Below are 14036 nucleotides of genomic sequence, written 5' to 3'. Positions count from 1 at the left end.
ACTGTTTCCCCATCTATTTCCCATGAAGTGATGGGACCAGATGCCGTGATCTTCGTTTTCTGAATGTTGAGCTTTAAGCCAACTTTTTCACTCTCCACTTTCACTTTCATCAAGAGGCTTTTGAGTTCCTCTTCACTTTCTGCCATAAGGGTGTGTCATCTGCATATCTGAGGTTATTGATATTTCTTCTAGCAATCTTAATTCCAGCTTGTGCTTCTTCCAGCCCAGCGTTTCTCATGATGTACTCTGCATATAAGTTAAATAAGTAGGGTGACAGTATACAACCTTGACGTACTCCTTTTCCTATTTGGAACCAGTCTGTTGTTCCATGTCCAGTTCAAACTGTTGCTTCCTGACCTGCATATAGGTTTCTCAAGAGGCAGGTCAGGTGGTCTGGTATTCCCATCTCTTTCAGAATTTTCCACAGTTTATTGTGATCCACACAGTCAAAGGCTTTGGCATAGTCAGTAAAGCAGAAATAGATGTTTTTCTGGAACTCTCTTGCTTTTTTCATGATCCAGCGGATGTTGTCAATTTGATCTCTGGTTCCTCTGTCTTTTCTAAAACTAGCTTGGACATCTGGAAGTTCATGGTTCACATATTGCTGAAGCCTGGCTTGGAGAATTTTGAGCATCACTTTACTAGCGTGTGAGATGAGTGCAATTGTGCGGTAGTGTGAGCATTCTTTGGCATTGCCTTTCTTTGGAATTGGAATGAAAACTGACTTTTTCCAGTTCTGTGGCCACTGCTGAGTTTTCCAAATTTGCTGGCATATTGAGTGCAGCACTTTCACAGCATCATCTTTCAGGATTTGAAATAGCTCAACTGGAATTCCATCACCTCCACTAGCTTTGTTCGTAGTGATGCTTTCTAAGGCCCACTGGACTTCACATTCCAGGATGTCTGGCTCTAGGTGAGTGATCACACCATTGTGATTATCTGGGTCGTGAAGATCTTTTTTGTACAGTTCTTCTGTGTATTCCTGCCACCTCTTCTTAATATCTTCTGCTTCTGTTAGGTCCATACCATTTCTGTCCTTTATCGAGCCCATCTTTGCATGAAATGTTCCCTTGGTATCTCTAATTTTCTTGAAGAGATCTCTAGTCTTTCCTGTTCTGTTGTTTTCCTCTATTTCTTTGCATTGATCTCTGAAGAAGGCTTTCTTATCTCTTCTTGCTATTCTTTGGAACTCTGCATTCAGATGCTTATATTTTTCCTTTTCTCCTTTGCTTTTCACTTCTCTTCTTTTCACAGCTATTTGTAAGGCCTCCCCAGACAGCCATTTTGCTTTTCTGCATTTCTTTTCCATGGGGATGGTCTTGATCCCTGTCTCCTGTACAATGTCATGAACCTCCTTCCATAGTTCATCAGGCACTCTATCTATCAGATCTAGGCCCTTAAATCTATTTCTCACTTCCACTGTATAATCATAAGGGATTTGATTTAGGTCATACCTGAATGGTCTAGTTGTTTTCCATACTTTCTTCAATTTAAGTCTGAATTTGGTAATAAGGAGTTCATGATCTGAGCCACAGTCAGCTCCTGGTCTTGTTTTTGTTGACTGTGTAGAGCTTCTCCATCTTTGGCTGCAAAGAACATAATCAATCTGATTTCGTGATGTCCGTGTGTAGAGTCTTCTCTTGTGTTGTTGGAAGAGGGTGTTTGCTATGACCAGTGCGTTCTCTTGGCAAAACTCTATTAGTCTTTGCCCTGCTTCATTCTGTATTCCAAGGCCAAATTTGCCTGTTACTCCAGGTGTTTCTTAACTTCCTACTTTTGCATTCCAGTCCCCTATAATGAAAAGGACATCTTTTTTGGGTGTTAGTTCTAAAAGGTCTTGTAGGTCTTCAGAGAACCGTTCAACTTCAGCTTCTTCAGCGTTACTGGTTGGGGCATAGACTTGGATTACTGTGATATTGAATGGTTTGCCTTGGAAACGAACAGAGATCATTCTGTCGTTTATGAGATTGCATCCAAGTACTGCATTTCGGACTCTTTTGTTGACCATGATGGCTACTCCATTTCTTCTAAGGGATTCCTGCCCGCAGTAGTAGATATAATGGTCATCTGAGTTAAATTCACCCATTCCAGTCCATTTGAGTTCGCTGATTCCTAGAATGTCGACGTTCACTCTTGCCATCTCCTGTGTGACCACTTCCAATTTGCCTTGATTCATGGACCTGACATTCCAGGTTCCTATGCAATAATGCTTTATACAGCATCAGACCTTGCTTCTATCACCAGTCACATCCCCAGTTGGGTATTGTTTTTGCTTTGGCTCCATCCCTTCATTCTTTCTGGAGTTATTTCTCCACTGATCTCCAGTAGCATATTGGGCCCCTACTGACCTGGGGAGTTCCTCTTTCAGTATCCTATCATTTTGCCTTTTCATACTGTTCATGGGGTTCTCAAGGCAAGAATACTGAAGTGGTTTGCCATTCCCTTCTCCAGTGGACCACATTCTGTCACATCTCTCCACCATGACCCGCGTGTCTTGGGTTGCCCCACGGGCATGGCTTAGTTTCATTCAGTTAGACAAGGCTGTGGTCCTAGTGTGATTAGATTGACTAGTTTTCTGTGAGTATGGTTTCGGTGTGTCTGCCCTGTGATGCTCTCTTGCAACACCTACTGTCTTACTTGGGTTTCTCCTACTTGGACGTGGGGTATCTCTTCACGGCTGCTCCAGCAAAGTGCAGCCACTGCTTCTTACCTTGGACAAGGGGTATCTGCTCATCGCCACCCCTTCTGACCTTGAATGTGGAATAGCTCCTCTAGGCCCTCCTGCGCCCGTGCAGCCACCGCTCCTCGGACGTGGGGTTGCTTGTCTCAGCCGCCGCCCCTGGCCTCGGGCGTGGGGTTGCTCTCCTGGCCGCTGCCCCGGACCTCGGACGTGGGGTGGCTCCTCTCGGCTGCTCCTGTGCTGTCACAGTCCGGCACTCTCGGCCGCCATCCCTGACCTTGGACACGGGGTAGCTCCTCTCGGCTGCCGCCCCTGACCTCGGACGTGGGGTAGCTCCTCCTGGCCGCCGTATCCTCTCCCTTTTCCTCTTAAATCCCCTGAAACTCAGATAGGTGTCATCCCTCCTGAAAAAGAGTAGCCAAAGGCAGATCTCTGCACCAACTCTTAACAGGTTTCCAATGCTTCACTTTCAGGCTTATGAACTAGGGCTCTATGAGATACCAGACTGAGGCAAGAATGAATATTCCTAGGATAAGATAAGTGCACAGCAGGCCAGAGCAGGAAAGTGTGTCCCAGAAGCCTTTTCTGTTGGAAGAGAACTCTGTCATTGCTGCTTCATAAACACACCTCAAAAGTGCCTTCTGTCCTTTTGTTCTTGTTTCCTTTGCATGTTGTTCATCAGTATTGCTGTATTCTGTGTCTCCCAAAGTCTGTCTCAAACATTCTTCCATGATATGTATTTGGTTCCTTTCCCTTGAAACCAGGTGTACTTTTATCTGTCCCTCATTGTATACATTTTTACTATTTTGGATAGTGAAATATCAATAGCTGAGGAAATAGTGATAGTCTTCCTTTCATCATTAAAAAAAAATTGTTCACTGTTGATAGCAAGAGTTAGAATTATGTCCTTCAAAAGCACTTAACAGAAGACTTATTCTCAAAAATTTCCATCCTTGTTTGATTATAGACAAATTTCCTTTTGCATATACAACTGAGCTAAGAAAAGAGTAATTATTTAACTTGATATTGTAAACACTTAACTATTAAAAGGTTCTGTTTAAAGAGAAGGGGCTACACAGAAATTAACATAAAATGGCTTAGAGTTGAATATAAAACCTGAAACCATAAAAATGCTTAGAAGAAAACATAGGTGGTAAACTTGATATCTGTCTTGGCAATGAATTTTTTTTTTTTAATTTGATAACAAAAGCAAAAAAAATAAGTGGGACAGCATCAAACTAAAAGCTTCTGCATGCCAAAGAAAAACATCAACCAAATGACAAACTATTGAATGGGAGAAAATATCTGCAAATCATGTTTGATAAGTGGTTCATATCCAAAATACATAAGGAACTCATACAACTCAAGAGCAAAAAAAAAAAAAAAGAATCCAATTTAAAAATGAGCAGAAGATCTGAATAGACATTTTTCCAAAGATGTTTGGATGGTCAGCAGGTACATGTAAAAAATGCTTAAATCACTAATCAGGGGAATGCAAAGCAAAACCACAAGGAGCTATCACCTCACACCTGTTAGGATGGCTATTTTCAAAAAAATAAGAAATGTGTGGGTATGGAGAAAAGGAATCCTTTTTGCACTGTTGGTAGAAATGTAAATTGGTGCTGTCACTATGAAAAACTGTGTGGAAGTTCCTCAAAAAATTAAAAACTCGAGCCACCACAAGATCCAACAGTTCTACTCCTGACTACATACCCAAAGAAAATGGAAACACTAACTCAAAAAGATACACCTACCAGTTCATTGCAGCACTATTTATAATAGCCAAGATGTGAATACAACCTAAGTGTCCAACAGTGGATGAATGGGTAAAGAAAATGTGATATACTCACATATATATGGAGAAGGCAATGGCACCCCACTCCAGTACTCTTGCCTGGAAAATCCCATGGACCAAGGAGCCTGGTGGGGTGCAGTCCATGGGGTCGCGAAGACTCGGAGACGACTGAGCGACTTCACTTTTCACTTTCATGCATTGGAGAAGGAAATGGCAACCCACTCCAGTGTTCTTGCCTGGAGAATCCCAGGGACGGGGGAGCCTGGTGGGCTGTGGTCTCAGGGGTCTCACAGAGTCAGACACGACTGAATCGACTTAGCAGCAGCAGCACATATATATACACATGGGAACATTATACAGCCACAGAAAAACAAATGAGGTCTTGCTATTTGCAACAACGTGGATGGACTTGGATGGATGCTAAGTGAAGTAAGACTCACAAAAATATTGGGTTGGGCAAAAAGTTTGTATGGAAAAAATCTGAACAAACCTTTGGCCAACCCAATACCATATGATCTCATTTATATTTGGAAACGAAAAACAAAACAAAAAAACCTCAAGCTCATAAATACAGAGAATAGATTGGTGGTCGCCAGAGGCAGGGGCTAGGGGATATAAACAAATGGGTAAAGAAAGCGGGGTCAAAGTGTTCTAAGTCCCAGTTGTGACTAAGTTGTGAGGATGTAGGTACAGCATGGTGATTATAGTAAGTAATACTGTATTGTTTATTTGAAAGTTGCTAGATCTTAAAATTCTCATCACGAGAAAAAAATTACAGCTATATATGGTGATAGATGTTGACTATACTTATTGTGGTGATCATTTCACAATGTGTATAAATACAGAATCATTTTGTTATACACCCAAAACTAATACAATATCAAAGGTCAGTTATACCTGAATTTTTTAAAATAAAGGAAGTTTCATGTTCAAGACTGGCTTCCCTGGTGGCTCTGGTAAAGGATCCGCCTATAATGCAGGAGACACAGGGGATTCGGGTTCTATTCCTGGGTCAGGAAGGCCCCCTAGAGGAGGGGATGACAACCCTAATGCCTGTTCCAGTATTCTTGCTGAGAAAATCCCATGGGCAGGGGAGCCTGGCAGGCTACAGTACCTAGGGTTGCAGAGAGGTTGACACAACTGACGAGACTGAGCAGCAGCAGCAGCGTGTGCAACACATGGCCGCCGGCCAGCTAGCGGGTTGAACCATGCTGCTGCCACCCATGTAAATAGTCTGTAACATGCCTCTGTCACACATCCTTCCTCTTGAATGCTGCTTCATAGGTAGCTTCCTCTTGGTCTCTGGATTCTCTCATTTTGCCTTCCTGTGTTAGCTGCAAAATTTCCTATGTTCTGAGCAAGGTTCCAAACTTAATGGGAACTTTTGATAGATTGACCTTTGATATGATTGGAGTTGGCCCAGAAGTTTGTATGGAAAAAAACGAAATGGGTAAAGAGGAGTCGAAAGGTACTGAGTTCTAGTTATAAATAAGTTGTGGGGATGTAATGTACAACATGGTGACTGTAGTTAGTAATACTGTATTGCATATTTGAATATGGTGTCTGGACTCTCACATTGACTTCTTGATATAGTCCAGGGATAATGGAACATAGCTCAGTCATGTTTTGATTGACTCAGTTACATGCATAATAGCTTTGTTACCTCATTATTATAGTAACATTTCCTGTACATACTGGGGAAAAAAACATAAAGGAGAAAATTAAAATCATTGATTAACCCCTCACCCAGAGAGAACTGCTGCTAATATTTTGGTTTATTTTTTCCTAAGACTTCTGTTTTAACCATTCTTTCAGTGAATATAATAGGTTCTTATTCATGAACTCTACCTGAACAGTGACTTACTGGTGGATGCTAAGTCACTTCAGTCATGTCTGACTCTTTGCCACCCCATGCACATAGCCTACTGGGATTACTAATTGTTGTTTATTCTTAATGCTGCTTGCCTCTGTGTGGGAAGATGTGGAATGTCATCTCCCTTTGACTGACATGTGCAGTCTCTGACCATCTTTATACCTTCGTTTTGTAAACAACGTATCATTTGCTGGAGGTACTAATGTATATAGAACATTTAAAGCAAAATATATTTTTCCCCCAAGAGGGAATAAATGTAATTGCTATGAAGTTCATACACACACACACACACACACACACACACACAAACATATACGGACATGAGTTTGAGCAGACTCAGGGAGGTAGTGAAGGACAGGGAAGCCTGGCATGCTGTAATCCATAGGGTTGCAAAGAGTTGGACACAACTAAGCAATTGAACAACATATATGAAAGAAGCAGTTGGTTTTCCCGAGGAAACAGAAAAAAGTCTGCTGAATAGAAAATTGAGTCTACACAGCTTTCTGTCCAGTTGCTTTCTTCCCTTTTTCTGGGTAGGAATCCAAGCCAGACCGTCTCCTCGTGCTGAAGGTCCTGTGGAATGACTTCCTGGTGTGCTACTCCTCTCGCCCTCTGCTCTGCTGGTCTGTGTGGTGGGCCCTCTCCACCTGTGGCTATTTTCAAGTCGTGAACTACGCACAGGGCCTGTGGGAGCAGGTGATGCCTTCCCGCCATGCTGCTATCTATAATGGCGGTGTGGAGGCCGTTTCAACCTTACTGGGTAAGCAGTACTGGGTGGTAGGGCAGGTTGGGTGGGGAGAGTCCTCTGGTAGTTTAGTTGAACATGATCAGAGTTTTTCTCCCCTCTCAAATTTGAAGTAACCTCAAAGAATGGTTTTACTTTGAGCTCTAATTTTATCATTTAGGATGACAGTTCAAAAGTGTATGTTCAGGGAGGACTATGACTAACTAACCTGAATTTTTTTTTTTTTAATATAAATTTATTTTAATTGGAGGCTAATTACTTTATAATATTGTATTGGTTTTGCCATACCTTGACATGAATCTGCCACAGGTGTACATGTGTTCCCCATCCTGAACCCCCCCTCCCACCTCCCTCCCCATACCATCCCTCTGGGTCATCCCAGTGCACCAGCCCCGAGCATCCTGTATCATGCTTGAATTCTTTATAACCTTTGGGAAACCTAACATAAGGATCCTGTAAATTGTTTTCTTACCCAAGTTTCCTTTATGTCTGATTTACTGCGTGCTTTGGCCATGTGTGAATCTTCGAGCAGCACTGTTCAGTACTTTCTAACAACAGTAGCTAGTATATGTTGTGTTGCAGGTGCTGTTCTAAAGACTTTATGTTTATTAACACCATCCTCACAGAATTCCTTTGTTTCAGTTATTACCCCCATTTTCCAATTAAGGAAGCTGTTGAAAGACATGTTCATCACTTGCCCAAGGTCATATAGATGGTCAGTGGTAAAGTCCAGGTTTGAACTCAGAGCCTGTCTTTGGCCATTAGCATCTATCGTTCCTTTCTAATCTGTTGATCCACCTCATAGGTCTTAGAAGATCATAAAGGACTTCTGTGAACACTTTTATCTCTGACCAGCACTTAGAAAGCACTCCATACCATTTAGCTCTCATTATCCTCATCATCGTCATTTGACCACGTGATAAACTGCCCCTCAGATGGGAGGAGAGATGAACCATCCTGCCATGTTGCCAAGCTACAGCCAGGATGGTTCTTTTTGACTCTTGCCTCTGCATCTACTTCAGTAGCTTTCCCTTAGCAGCACCCCTGGTTCTATGTCCTCCTTTTCCATCTCATTATCCACTGCCCTAATTCAGTCTCTCATCATCTCTCCATGGCCTCATACTATTTATTCCATCAGGTCCAAAAATCTCTGCCTAACTTTCAAGGGCCTCCATAATCTTGAACTATCCTGGTTATAAATTTAAAGAGCTTAAAATGTCATAACCTAAGGTGAATTTTCATTTAGTGAAATAGTACTTGTTTAGCAAAATGAGTTGGGGAAGGCAATGGCACCCCACTCCAGTACTCTTGCCTGGAAAATCCTATGGACAGAGGAGCCTGGTGGGCTGCAGTCCATGGGGTCGCGAAGAGTCGGATACGACTGAACTTCACTTTCACTTTTCATTTTCATGCATTGGAGAAGGAAATGGCAACCCACTCCAGTGTTCTTGCCTGGGGAATCCCAGGGACGGGGAGCCTGGTGGGCTGCCGTCTGTGGGGTCGCACAGAGTTGGACACGACTGAAGCGACTTAGCAGCAGCAGCAGCAGCAGCAAAATGAGTAATGACTTTTCTGTTTTTGTTTTGTAGGTGCTGTTGCAGTGTTTGCAGTTGGTTACATAAAAATATCCTGGTCCACTTGGGGAGAATTGACACTGTCTCTCTTCTCTCTCCTGATTGCTGCTGCAGTGTATATCATGGACACTGTGGGTAACATTTGGGTGTGCTACGCATCCTACGTTGTCTTCAGAATCATCTACATGTTACTCATCACAATAGCAACGTATGTATTACGATTCAAAGAAGCATTAGGAAGAGCTGTAACAGGATTAACTTTTGGTTTCTTTACAAATTAAATTTTCTGGTTCAAGGGCAAATGGGAGGAAGTATTATACCATAAGTGCATTATCAGTTTTTCTTTTGAGGAAGCATTTAGGCAAGTTTCATTTACTTCCTTGTTCATGTTTCTGATGTTTTCAGACATTTGCATGAGGTTTACATCATTTAGCAAAAGAATATTCTTCACTTGGTTGGGAAGGGAATTGACAGTAGAAAAGTACGGGCTACTCTTCACATTTGGAATAAAAAATGTAACTATCCTTGAAGTAATTCTTATCTATGCATTCTTTTTATTTTTTAAGTTTTCAGATAGCTGCAAACCTCAGCATGGAGCGCTATGCCTTAGTGTTTGGTGTAAATACCTTCATTGCCCTAGCACTGCAGACTCTGCTCACTCTAATTGTGGTAGATGCCAGTGGCCTTGGCTTGGAAATTACCACTCAGGTAAGGTCTGTTTCAGTACTGAAGATGTTATGGGTTGATCAGGGTAACAGAAGTGGAGCATGCTTCAGGGAAACAAATTCAAACAATATAGACAGATAGAAAATCGAAAGTAAAAGTGTTCTTTCCTTCCTTCAGTTATCCCCCACCCTTAGTTCCTTTCCATCAGGAGGATGCTAAGACCATCATCTCTTTGATGAGGCCCTAGAATGTTTCTGAGTGTGGAGCTGAGAGGTAGTGTTGGTTCCATCTGGACCCAGACCTTCTGCTTCTTCACCCATTATTTCCCTCCATTTTTTTTTAAAATTTTATTTTATTTTTAAACTTTACATAATTGTATTAGTTTTGCCAAATATCGAAATGAATCCACCAGAGGTACTGTATCCCATGTTTGAGATGCCTGCTTCACTTGAGAGCTCTCTGAGTCTCCTCCCTTCTTTAAACACCCCCCACCCAGATACCAAGGTAATGACTTGCTGTTGATGACTAGCATTACATATGACCTATTGAGAAAACACCTGCACAAACACCCAGAGACAGTGTGATACGTTTATTCACTCTGGAATTGTATGGTTGTATATGGCTTCATTCATTGTGAGTTGTAAATAGGGCTTGGGATGTACTTTAGCAAAATGGGCGATTGAATCAAAAAGTGCCTACCCCAACTCATCTCAGCTCAAAAGACTCTATCTCCATTGTTCTTCCCACTTACATATTAGTTTTCCTACAATACAAAGACCTGACATGTTAGCAGTAATTAACTTTGTTTTTACCGAGGAGATCTAAAAGAAAAACAATAGATAATGTGTGCTGAGTGCCTTCTGTGTGCCAGGTACTTTATATAGAATTTTGCAGGGTTGCTATCATGATTAGACGTCAAGAAAATGAATTTGAGAGAGGTGTTGTTTAAGGTCACGGTCAATAATAGTATGGCAGAACCAGGATTCAAAGCAACATCTGACTCAAAAGCCTAGGCATCTACCTCTGCATCATGCTGGCTCAGAAAAGGGTGGGGGAAAGGTGGACAGAGCAGAGGAATGGGAGCTTATTATTGTCTTTTAAGTAATTATTACTTATGTGTTTCCCAGTTACTGCCTGCAATAAAAACGTTGGGAAGACCTCTCAAGGGTTAAGTGCTTTCATTTGGGATGGAGGGTAGGAGAATAAGTGCTTGTCATCTGGCTATAGAAGCGGTGGGTTTAAATGTATGGAATAATAATTTTGTGGGCTGCGGTCAAACTCATGACTGCCATGATTAATTAACCGATTTCCTATAGGAAAATGTGTCCAAATTTAAAAGACTTGGCTCAGAGGGTTAGGCTTCCCAGGTGGTGCTAGTGGTAAAGAACCTGCCTGCCAGTGCAGGAGAGTTAAGTGAGTTCGATCCCTGGGTCAGATCCCCTGGAGAAGGAATCTGCAATCCACTCCAGTGTTCTTGCCCAGAGAACCCCATGAACAGAGGAGCCTGGTGCGCTACAATCCATGGGGTTGCGAAGGGTCAGACACGACTGAAGCAACTTAGCATGCACGCAGAGGGTTAGAGCGGCACACTTACTGGATCCATGAACCAGCTTATCAGTATTTAGTAAGTTATTTTAATAAGAAAATGATGATATTGATAAATCATATAATCACATTAAAAGATGGCTTAGAGAAGATTCTTATAAAAAGTTATCTTACAATGGAATATAGTTGACCTTCTGCTGCCCTCTTCTGGGAAAGAGTGGGAATTCTTGATCTTCAGAACTTAGCCTCGTATCAGCTTGAGTTAGTCGGTTTGAGGGTAGAGACCAGGATTCAGTTATAACAGCAACAAAAATGAAAACCAATAATATTAACAGTATTAGCATTGTGTTAATAAACATTTACATACAGAATCATATTCCTTCCCAACAACTGTAATTAGGATATATTATGAATTACAAAATGGGTTGTAAATGAAGTGGAGGCTCAGACACTGAGTCTCTCCATCCAGGCCATACAGCTGGTAAGTGGGTAGTCAGGATTGGCAGTCAGGATGCAGTGTTACCATGCTGTCCTGCCTCTCTGTATCCTCAGTGCCTGGCACATTGTGTAAGCACAATGTTTTTTGAAATTGTATTGAGAAACTGAACATATCTTTAATTATAGAGTCTGTTCACATATATGTAATAAAAGAGCTGACCTTCCAGTGGATAATTCTGTAAATTACTTCTTCCCCCCTCTTTAGTTCTTCATCTACGCTGGTTACTTTGCACTCATCGCTGTGGTTTTCCTGGCTAATGGTACAGTCAGTATTATGAAGAAATATAGAAAGCAAGAAGATCCAGAATCAAGTTCTCAAGAGACCCCCTCATAACATACTGCAAAAGAGCTTCATATTGCAAGAATTCTGCACAACGGCTGTAACCGGCTGTATTTAATTTTTTAAAGTGTAGACACATATTTATGAGTATGCATTTCATGGCTTCAAAGCATCCAGTTGACTATACCTTGTCTTCCCAGAGTAACAATACAGTTGAGAAATGAAGTGTACTTCCTGGAATACTTATGAGAGCCAATTTAAGAATCTGTTTTTCCTGCTTCAAAAGTGAACTTGCTTTTGAAAACCAAGAATCAAGAGCAATTAGGCAGCACATGGTAATGTACACATGCTCACAAGTGAGTCTGGTGTTTCATAGGTCAAGTATTCTACTTCTGTGTCTGATTAGCCAGATGCTTGGCCTGTTGGGACCAGGGCTTCACGGGCCACAGGATGTTACAGTCAGAATCGAAATAGTGTTCTAACAGCATCTGCCTCTGTTCAACTTAGTTCTCATGTCTGTGTTACTCATGTGCGTTTGTTTCTACAGATGACAACATTTGCCCTGGTTTGGTGTTCTATAAAGAATATGTGTTAATTCTGAGTTATCTTTAAAAATTCATTGTGTAAATACTCTCAGTGCCCATCTTGACTGTTGTGTATTTGTGTTGATTTCTTAGAAGTATATTTTTACATTATTCATATGCTTCCCAGAGAAGCTAATTTAGTTAAAAAATAAGGCAAGTTTTGAGGCCTACTAATAATATAAGTGACCTAATGGAAAACTTAAGGTAGGTTTACTTGTCTTGTATTCTTCGGTATGAAGGACTATTAAATCTATGATGAAAAGTTACTAAGTGGGCTAAAGGCATAACTAGTCCATTTTGTATCTGCAGATCTCCAAAATAAAATGGGAAAGTCTTCTTAAAATAACTTCATCTCCCTTTATGGCATTTATACTGTTTGTCCTTCTTATCCAAGATAAAGGTGTCATTAATTGTTGGATTATTCCAAGGTCTTTTTCACAAACTGAGCCTCTTTATTTTGGTGGGACAGGACGTAGGATGGACTTGGTTCCTGCATTTTGTATATTAAATTTGCCTTTGTTTATAAAGGTGCATCTTCTTAAATAATCTGCTTAAAATAAGAATTGCTATTGATTCCAAGTTACTTGAAAAATGTTATTCTGTGTACATTTAAGTGGGAGATTAGTCTACCAAGTGACTGCTAGCATATGTGAGACATGATAACTATTTTAAAGCCAATTTTGTTGCCTTATCTTAAAAAAAAAAAAAAGCTAGGTCAACTTTTTTAGAATGACGTAGGTAAATACTGAATAGTAATGTCAAGATTCCAAAACTGACTTATTCATTTATGTAAGCAAGAATTCTAGAAGCAAATTAATGAGGATAAGAATAAGTCATTTTCTAGTCACCCTCCTTTCTGAGTAAAAGAAAGGAGAAGAGCACTAGCTAAGGAAGGAAAAAGGAAGCGATATCATAAACATCAGCCTCTAATTTTGTATTTTGTCATCGTTTTATTTTGCTACATAGGGAATGTGTACTCAGAAACAAGTAGAAAAATGGTGTTTGAGGAATTTAATTTTTTTAATAAAATAGACTGTGGCACAATCAAACTATTCATGTAACTAAAGCAGTATTTCCCTGGAATTTAAGTCACAGTTGGTTTTATACAATCAGAGCCTTTACTTAAGACAATAATAAGTTCCTATCTTGGTGTGTGTGGTACTATTTGTAGAATGCTGAACCCAATTTGCAAGTTGTACTGTATGCGGTTTTGGAAAGAAGTGCAAATAATTTGTTGTACTTTTTATTCAATACTGTATAGATTATACAATTATTTTTTATTAAATAAATATTTTGCAGTATATTTTTCCTTGTTTAAAATATTTATGTCTTTGTTGCTACATGCAGGCTTTCTCTAGTTGTGGAGAGCACGGGCCCTAGAGCCTGCAGGCCTCAGCAGTTGTGGCTTGCCGTCTCTCAGGCATGGGCTTAGTGGCTGTGACGTGCGGCTTAGCTGTCCCTCAGCATGTGGGGTCTTCCTGGACGAGGGGCTGGATCCATGGCCCCTGCATTGGCAGGTGGAGTCTTAACCACTGGACCACCAGGGAAGCGCTGGTCTTTACCTTTGACTCTTCCCTCTCATTTCTGTTGTTTTCCCAATTTTTTTTCTAGCACCGCATTGTTCTACTTACTTTTCTTGGTCTTCATGTTGGTACCTCTTATATTTTTAAAAGCATTCTCCCATTTAGAAACTAAAAAGGCCAACGTTCCCTTCAGTGTTAACTGAATTTTTCAGATAAATGAAATGAAATTGAATCAAAGGTAGAAGGTGCCATCTTGTTTTGAAAAAATCATAG

At 40.9% G+C, this 14036-nt stretch overlaps 1 protein-coding gene across 2 annotated transcripts in view; it reads left to right on the top strand.

Moving 5' to 3' along the window:
- SLC19A2 (solute carrier family 19 member 2) overlaps positions 1–13543 on the top strand; it is a 59375-nt gene extending 45832 nt beyond the window's left edge. The window contains exons 3-6 of one of the 2 annotated variants that reach the window (XM_061382552.1): positions 6886–7108; positions 8683–8798; positions 9234–9375; positions 11582–13543. In XM_061382552.1, coding sequence (XP_061238536.1) covers positions 6886–7108; positions 8683–8798; positions 9234–9375; positions 11582–11634 — 534 coding nt within the window. In that variant the 3' untranslated portion in view covers positions 11635–13543. Of the gene's footprint in view, positions 1–6885; positions 7109–8682; positions 8876–9233; positions 9376–11581 lie in introns of both variants that reach the window. The other variant, XM_061382551.1, reaches the window with a different exon arrangement.
- The last annotated feature ends 493 nt before the right edge of the window (positions 13544–14036 follow it).

This window comes from Bos javanicus, chromosome 16, assembly GCF_032452875.1.
Source record: "Bos javanicus breed banteng chromosome 16, ARS-OSU_banteng_1.0, whole genome shotgun sequence".
NCBI lineage: Eukaryota > Metazoa > Chordata > Mammalia > Artiodactyla > Bovidae > Bos > Bos javanicus.
This window is presented reverse-complemented; position numbering and strand designations above follow the sequence as displayed.